The sequence below is a fragment of the Eretmochelys imbricata genome, chromosome 13 (genome assembly GCF_965152235.1).
Source record: "Eretmochelys imbricata isolate rEreImb1 chromosome 13, rEreImb1.hap1, whole genome shotgun sequence".
NCBI lineage: Eukaryota > Metazoa > Chordata > Testudines > Cheloniidae > Eretmochelys > Eretmochelys imbricata.
In genome coordinates, this window is record NC_135584.1 from 3,173,848 (window position 1) to 3,182,572 (window position 8,725).

Consider the following 8,725-nt stretch of genomic DNA (forward strand, 5'->3'; position numbering starts at 1 on the left):
CCAAACAGCGTGTCCTGTCTCCCTACAGGGCTGTAAGAGAGGCAAGACGCTCTGTGGGGTTACCCATGTTTCCTCTCCCTAGCTCAGCAATCACTCTGCCATGTCACTTACCAGCTGGGGGTTGTGCTCTCTGCACTGAGTGGCTCTTTCCTTTGGCCAAGGCGGGGGCTGTAAAAAGCCACAGGCCAGCAGCGACTGACTGAGGCATGAGAAGGGACTGTCTGTGCTCCATGTGTAAATGTGCCTGCTAGGACACCCCCTCCTCTCTCTTTCCAGCTCATGTGGCAGGATTCCCCTCGGGCCCTGAGGAAGGGAGCAGGGCAGGCTGCTGTGTGTCTGGAGTCGCCAGACGGGGAGTACGCTGGAAGCTCCTGCTGCAGTGGCTCAGTTGGCGGGTTGTCTCCTCCTTGGGGAGTCCAACCCCCCCGCATATGGTGCTAGACACCGAGGCGGAGAGCGCCCCTGGGGGCAAGGCAGAAAGGCGGCGGTGACACGGGAAGGCCAGCAACTCCTCGCAGCTACATCAGCTGTTGTGCGTCAGGACCTGCCCCCTCCTGCCGGTCAGGTCACTGTGCCGGAGGGTGGTTTGCTCTGCGCACAGGGCGGAGAGGGAGGTTTACCTTCTGAGCACAAACAGGAAGTTGCAGGTTACTTGATCCCTCCAGGTGAGCGGCTGGGTTAGTAGGCGCTGCTGCAGCGGAGAGCGGAAGCCCCGTGAGACACCTCAGGTGGAGCCGGCTGGCGGTGTCCTGGAATCCAGCTGCAGCCACGAGGGGAAAGAAAATACAACTGGTAAGTTACTGGGGTTTGCTGTGCTGTCTCCCTGGGGCCTAGGGTCCGGCTGCGGCCCAAAGCGGAACCAGGCTCCTGTAGTGGCAGAGGGCTTTTGGGAGGCCCGAGCCAAGGCAGGCAGTTCAGCATTTCCAGTTAGGGTCAGAGGCTACAGGACAATTCCTTCAGCTTCTTTGCAAAGCTCCCAGATCCGTGTGAAGAGCAGGGGACCCGCCCGATGGGCTGGGCAGGGTTTTAGCAGAGGCCTGGTCTCCTCTTAAAACGTAGGTCGACCTAGTAATATCACTCAGAGCTGTGAGAAGTTTCACGCCTGAGCACTGTCATTGGGTTGACCTAACCCTGGTGTAGACGGGCTAGGCTGACGGCAAGATTATTCCACGGACCTAGCTACCAGCCCTCGGGGGCGGATTAATGACATCAGTGGAAAACCCCCTTCCATCGGTGAAGGCCGTGTCTATGCCACGGAGCTACATGTGGCCAGAGTGTCTAAACCCACTGGCGGGGCTTGGTCCTTCTCTTGCTGACGCTGGTGTGACTTGGGAGTGACGCGCTGAATTCAGTGGGGTCACAGCAGAGCGAGAGGGGAATCAAGCCCTGGGGGTTTCTCTCTGGCTCTGCTGGAAGGTAAAAGAAATGAAGCTCCGGAAAGGATTGGATTGCTGAAGGAGGGTGGCCAGAAGCTCGGTGGTGGAGGGGCAGGTGGGACACTGCCCCTGACCCCTACAATCTCAGTCCATTGACGTGAGCAACCTGCTTACTGAACATGAAACCAACACGACGCCATCGGCACTTAACTCGGTGGCTTATGGGGAAAAATTGTAGGGCCTATTGAAAGTTCAAAGGAAGGTGGAGTAACCAGGAGCTGGCTGCACGCGGGAGCTGAAGGAAGAAAGGGGACTGGGACAGAGCAGCACTGACCAGGCCTTTGATTGTCTCAGTTTGGAAAGAGCACAATGGAGGGCAGCGTCAGGGCTCGAGCAGAGGGGAGCATCCCTGGGATGTGGTTTCTGCGAGGTCTATTTGAAACACCCCCTCTCTCACATTTTCTCCTCCTCTCTCCCCCTGCATTGGCCACGCTGCTGTTGGGATGGGGGATCAGGCTACAGTCTCTGCTGCTGTGGGGCGGGGTAGTAATGGGCCAATCTAGGCAGCCAAAGGGGGGCTGGTTATTGTGCTTGTGGCAAAACTCCCCAGGCTTAGAGGGGAAAGTTCCCCAGCCCGCCGGTGACGACCACGTGGTCGCTGTGGGTCCACAGGAAGGTTGTGCAAACTCCGTGCGAGTCAGTGAAGTGCACAGATGGGGGACTGGGGGGCGGGGGGCGGGAAGGAGACCTGGCTTTTGCAGGTGGTTTGAAGTGCCTAACACGGTGGGGGAGGGCCCCACACTTTGATTGCTGCTCACTGCCGTGGCCACCATCATTCGGTGCTGCGGGGGCGAGTCACGGCTGCGTCAGCAGCGGGGTGCTCTGGGCCCCGTTTCACAGGCCTGCGACTGCTTTTGGTGCCTCTTTTCCCAATGTGCCTGTTAGCTCTGGAGGAGAGAGAGGTGCTGGCTCTGAGGCCTTGAGGATGCTGCTGAAAGCTGGGTTCAGTGTATGTAGGGCTGGAACATCCCAATGGTTTGTGTCTCCTTCTCTAGCAGCTGCCCCTGAGGGGTGCAAAGCACTGCCCAGACATTACTGAGTTAAACCTCTCAGCTGCCCTCAGAGGTTGCTCCTCCCACTGGGCGTGCCCTGTGGAGTACGTCAGCACCCGCTCTCTCTGTCCATGCCCGCTCTCTCTGTCTGTGCCCAGGTAAGTCTGTTCGCAGGCCCAAGGGTGAGACTTTGTTCAGTGGGACAAGCCATTGACCATGCTCGCGGCTCCCCGTTGCCATTCAGGAGGGCTGCCTCGCATGTATTTGCAGGCTGATAGCCAAGACACTGAGATAGCTGGAGATCATGGCAATGGGTACCCTGGATCTTTTTCTTCACATTTTCTATAGCGTCTTTTGCCCTTGGATCTCAAAGCTCTTCCCACAGCTGGATAACTATCAGGCTGTGCTGTGCTAGGGTCTTCGATCTGCTATGCCAGCTAGCTGGCTTGCAGCTTTGGGGGCAGAACTAGACCTGGCATTTGGTAGCTGGCAGGGAATGCCCCTGCAGAGCCTGCTGGGTTCCTTCTGCCTCCAAAGCAAAATTAACCCCATTTCTAAGTTCTTTACAAGGCACCCTTTTTTTTTTGCACTCCAAGCCTGGTTTTTGTGCTTGCTAGAGGAGATTGGCTCCTCATTCTGAAGCAGGAAAGACGAGTTTTCAGGGGCTAGTTATTCTGGCGGTGGATGTTTGACTCAGCTGTCCGGCTCTTCAGGGGCGGGGGCATTCCCCTTTTGCTGGTGACTGACCGCTCTGGTTCTGAGCCCAACCTTCAAGCAGGCCGCAGACTCATTGTCACTGATGTATGGACCAGGAAATTGCAGATAAGCGAAGATGTATTTGTCTGTTAGCCCCGTGGTGCAGAGGGAGGCAGAGCGAGGTGAAGTGACTAGACTGAGGTCACACGGGGGGGTGTGTGTGTGTGTGTGTGTGTGTGTCTGCAGCAGAACACAGAGCTCCTGGCTCCCAGTCCCCAACTGTCACCTGCCAGAACGGGTAAAAAATGAGTGCCCTTCTGAACCCCCTCCAGAGCTAACTCCACATCTCCTTTCTGAGCTCCGGAAGAGCTCCCTGACCAGTCATTTTCTCCTGCGCTTTGGCTGGGACCGGATGTGCTGAGGGGCCGGGAGTGAGGCTGCCTTGCCAAGGTTTTCCCAGTCCCAAGATATTCCGATGAGCAGCTTGACCTCCCGGTGCATTTCCCATGCGAATCGCTGTGCTTTGGCCGTTGCTAATCCCCGGGGCTAATGAGAGACAGGAGCAGTTGTAAGCTGTTTAAAATGCCCCTTCGACTAGGATTAAAGAGGGGAGGGCGGTGGAAAGAAAGAAGCCTCCAGTTTACAGAGCACTGCGTTGTAGGGAGTTGCATTTCATGTGCGTGCTGGGAGCTGCATACGCGCGTCTGTGGCACATCAGAGCTTTCTCAGGGCCACTCCTCCTAGGCATAGTAGGATTGGTGCAAAGTAATGAGGGTCCTTCGCCTGGCTCCTTCTATATGTCCCCTCACCCTAAATTCCAGCTACCTCTTGCCTCCGTGACATCAGCCCCTGCTCCCTGCGTGTCTGGGCGTGCAAGAATTCAACACAGCAACTCTCCCCAAAGGTCACACTGAGGGTGACACTCACCGAGTGGACCCCGGAGGCCTCCGAGTGCTCAGCATGTGTTCACAGCAAGATCCCCCAAAAGTGTGGGTGGGCCCCCTCGACATTAGCTCTCCTCTGTCTGCCCCTCAGCAGGGGGGGCACATGGCTGTCTCAGGACTGTGTTTCCTAGCCCGGCACCTGTGCTTTTCATTGGCAGACAGCAGCTCCTCTCTGTGGCCCCCTTCCCCAGACTGAGGCCCTGTCATTGTGACAAGCTGAGCAGGGATATGGGGAGGGGAGGCTTCCCGTAGAGATTCCCTGGTGTAGCATCCAGCTGCCCGGCGCGATCACTTTTCCACGTGTGTGCAGCGGTGCCCGGTCATGGACCCCCCCTCTGCAGTACCGTTCCCTCACACTCGTGGCTCCAGATGAGCCGGCCCGGCCATCAGGCTGAGTGTTGCTGTCCCCTTTGGAGAGCATGGGATGCTTCCACCACGCGTCCCGTTCAGCCAGGCTGGGACATGCAGGGAAGAGAGGCGCACGCAGGCTGTTTGCCACAGGAGCCGCAGCACAGAGCTCCCCGGCCTCCCGAGGGGCTGCCTAACCCATCAGCAAGGGAGGGCGTCTGGTCTCCTGGGGCAGGGGTCCGAGCTCAGGGTGAGCCCAGTCTTTGCGAGGGAGGTGAGAGATGCCTCTGCAGATCCTGGGACAGTTTAAAGAGCTGTCTAGGCAAGGGCCCTTTCTGTTCTCTGGGGCCCTGTCTCACCCATTCATCCGTGGGGGAGATCCTGCAGTTTGGATGATCTGGACACTGGGTTTTTAGCCCTCCATGTTTCCATGGGATGTTATTTCACATCCCCCACTGATATCATGTAAATCTCCTTCGTGCAGATGGCTGTGGCTCGTGGGCAGCTCCCCGGGGGGCAGGGGGGATGCATGGGGCATCCCAGCAGACCAAGGGGCAGGGGCCCAGGGGGTCGGCCGGGGATCCCATCTGGGAAGAGGGCAGGTGATGGTGGGGTGGGCGGGGAAGCCTGGCTGAGGGCCATGGAGGAGAAGGGGCTGATCATGGCAGGAGGCCAGGCTGTAACTGCCTGCTCTCCTCCTTCCTTCCTTCCCCTCTTTTCATTCAAGGAGTTGTCTAGAGCCGCTCTCCCTCTATTGGGGGAGGTTTCTATTTGAAGTGTCTCTGCCTCTGTCCATTGGCTGGCGGGAGAGACCTGGCTGGAAGGGGGGCGGGGCCTGTGCCTTGAAATAGGAAGCCCGGCGTGGGTCTCCCCCGCCTCCTGGCGAAGACGGCAGGCCTGCCCGTGCCTTTGTCTGGCTGAGCTGGCAGAAGCAGGAGGCAGCATCGTTCCGTAGGGAAGCGGCACGCTCCTGCCAGCTCTCGGCTGTGCACTGATCTCTGTTCCCTTCTTTGCAGCGAGTGGAGCGTGACCCCGGGGCAGACCCCACCAAGGCTGCCGGCTCCTTGGACTCGTCGCTCCAGGCTCCTCTGGAAGATCAGAGGGATTTTGCTGCCGGGACTGACACTCAGCCTTAATCTTCGCTACCGGACATGGGTGGCATGTGACCCTTGATGGACACTGCTGCACAGGGCACGGCAGAGCCAGCAAGCAGAGTGGGCGGCGTGGGGAGGAGCAGCTGGGGGGGCGTGCAGCAGCTGAGCAGCATGCCCGTGGAAACCCTCCAGGCTGGGGACGTGATGAAGGGGGTTTCGGTGACGGCGCCCTTCACCTCGGCCATGCCATTCCGGATCCTCAACAAGGGGCCTGAGTACTTCCGCCAGCAGGCGGCCACCGGTGCCAAGAAGCCCAGCGCCGTGGAGAGGCTGGAGGCGGACAAAGCCAAGTACGTGAAGAGTCAGCAGGTCGCCAGCACCAAGCAGGAGCCGGTGAAGCCGCTCTTGAAGCAGCCCCTCTTCACCCCGGGGGTCCGGAGAGCCATGCTGATGCCAAACCGCAAGACCCCGCAAGGGGGCCGCAGGGTGGAAGCCTGTGGGCCAAAGACCTCCTTGAACCTGGAGATCCTCAACAACCTCATCAACATCTGTGACAGCCCCCTGCCCTTCCCCAAGTCGGAGAGCCCCCGGGAGCACAAGTGGAGAGCAGAGACGAGGGAGCCCCTGGGCAAAGAGCTGGGTGGGCACCCCGCTGTGCGGAGGAGGAAGGGCCCTTCGGATGGCATGAGCAAGCTGTCGGAGAGCTCTGTCACGTCCAAGCCCTCCAGCACGGTGGCTGTGCGCAGAGTGGATGTCCGGCCCTGCGGGGTTCATCGGGCCAGGGTGACCCCAACCATCCAGGTCACCCCCATGCCTGTCTCACCCGCCAAGGCCAGGATCCCCTCCACCAGCTCCCTTAGCTCACCAAATAGAAGCCCCCACGACAGGCGGACAGACAGCGCCAAGCGGCAGACCCTCCTGCACAGGTCCAAGTCCGACCTGAGTGACAGGTACTCCCGGGCCACGGCCGACCTGGAACGCTTCTTCAATTACTGCGGGCTGGACCCCGAGGAGGTCAGGGACATAGGGGCGGAGCACTGTGCCCGGGCCAGCTCGGACATCGTCTCCATCAAGTTTCACAGCGTCAGCACCACCAGCTCGGAGTGCACCCGTTCCCAGCACAGTGCCGCCACCCTGGAGGACAAGCAGGCGGAGCGCATGCCCTACGGCATCTCTGTCATCGAGCGCAATGCCAGGGTGATCAAGTGGCTGTACGGACTACGGCAAGCCAGAGAGCCCCAAAAGGTATCCAACGTATAGTGACTCCATGGATGCCACGAACTCTGATAGCAAAGCCTTTGAGCGTGTGTGTGTGTGTGATGTACAAGGGGGTGTTTTAATTTCTTGCGTGACTCAGTCTGGTCCTGCTGGGAAACACCCTGTGGTGGAGTCTCACTGACAGAGCATCCTTTAACTCTAGTCCCTGTCCCCTGTTGGCCTCCCCTTCCCCTTCCCCTACCCCTGGCCCGCGGCCTTCAGAGATCTGGTCCCTGCAGCGACGAGACGTCGCCGAGCTGAGAACTTCGAGAGTTGCAAGGCCCTAGCAATGAGAGAGGGCGAGTTTCCTTGGCACGGGGGCTGAGGGGAGGAGCGGGGCCAGCCTGGCAGCACAAATGGGACTTTCAGTAGTCTCCGGAGTTACTGCAGGGCTGCGCATTGCCCCGGTCAACAGAGCTGGCCCTGGGAAGGGGTTTCCTTCCTATTGGGCACTGGTCTTGTAAATATGCAAGCTATTAATAAAGAGCCTGGAGTATAGTCCCCCGTGAGCCAGTGAGAGGGCAAAGGGCTGGCTTGCACCTGCTTGCCTGGATTCTCTTTGGCACCTGCCTGCACCGTTCTCGGAATCAGCGCCAAGAGGACTGTAAACGCCCTCGCTCTCCTGAGACGGTTGGAAGAACACACGTGTGTACACACCTCGTGGGCGAGCCCAAGGGAATATCTGTGCAGCTCATGGGCCAGCCAACACACGCCCGCCTCCTGCAGGGCGGCTGAGGATCTGGTTGTTGCAGTGGAGGGCTTTTCTCCAGCCCTGCGTGCACAACACAAACACAACCCCCGCAAAGGCTCTGCCACGAGCTGCCAGGAACTCGAGGGATCTGGTGTTAAGACCCCTCCCCCACCCTGGACTGCACCCTCCGTTCCAGGCAGGGTGGACCAGTTGTGCGGAGCCTGCCCCGTCCTGCCGTGTTAGCGGGCAGGAATGTTCTTAGCAGGGTCAGCCACGTTAGCAGAGCTCCGGTTAGTGGTAGAATCCGAAGTGTGTCTCATGCACCCTAGGAGCCGGTTTGTGTCAGCCCAGCTTGTGGTGCCTCGAATGAGGAGCCACCGTCGGGCACATCATTCAACTTTTGTTCTTCCGCAAGGCCTAGTGTGCCGCCGGCTGGGTGGATGGGGTGCGCGTGTGCCACGCTCTCCATCCCTCAAATGGTCACCTCAGGGGTCCTCTGAAACCCCCCAGACCAGCAAGTCTTTGTGTTTTATGCTCAGCCTTACTAGCTCCCAAAAGTGTTAGAGACAAAGCAGTTTTAGGAGGCAGCTTGATCGAGATGAAACTTAATTTTGGTTTTGTTTTGTTCTACCCTGAAACTCTTCACTCTGCTTCAGTTACCAAGAGAACATGGCCCCCCTCTGCACAAGGTTTCCAGGGGAGTGAATTCTCCCAACCCACATTAGTTAAGCTCTTTTGTGGGGAGGAGGAAATGGGTGTCTACAGGAGAAATCCTTGGGTTGTCGAGGACCTGGAGTTTGGAGCGATGGAAACAAACTTGTCTTCGCTGCACGGAAAGAACAGCCAGGTCTGCTCTTTGAACTGTCAGCCCAAGCGGCATGCTCTTCTGCTCCGTGACTCCGGAGGGGCCATGGCAGATCTGTCCCTCCTGAAAGTCCCCTTTCAGTTGTACTTTTATCTTGCTGCCCTGGCTGTTGGCTTTGCTCCCTGACTCATTCTTTTCACAGCTTCTACTTTGCTGTAGTTCTGTGTACATTTCTCTGGAAGCCAGCTTGCCTTTTAATAGCTGATCCCTTGGGGAGATGCTTGTGTGTGTGTGTAGGGGGGGAAATGACCCTTGTAAGTGACATATAATAGGAAAACTATTCTTTGCGGGGTTACTAGTTACTTCCACTGGAAACAGTCTTATCACAAACTGCCGTGATGCATCCCCTTGATGTTGTGCATCTTGATTTCATGCCCCAGCAGAGACGTTCCTCATGGATAA

General features: G+C 58.3%; 1 protein-coding gene across 1 annotated transcript; it reads left to right on the forward strand.

Annotated features, from left to right (window-relative positions):
- Positions 1-5,588: 5,588 nt before the first annotated feature.
- FAM110A (family with sequence similarity 110 member A) lies at positions 5,589-6,770 on the forward strand. The gene has a single exon (XM_077832438.1). The coding sequence runs from the start codon at positions 5,589-5,591 to the stop codon at positions 6,768-6,770; it is 1,182 nt and encodes a 393-aa protein (XP_077688564.1).
- Positions 6,771-8,725: the final 1,955 nt, after the last annotated feature.

Excerpts from the sequence above, each read along its gene's own strand:
- FAM110A (XM_077832438.1), top strand. The coding sequence starts at position 5,589 with ATGGACACTGCTGCACAGGGCACGGCAGAGCCAGCAAGCAGAGTGGGC.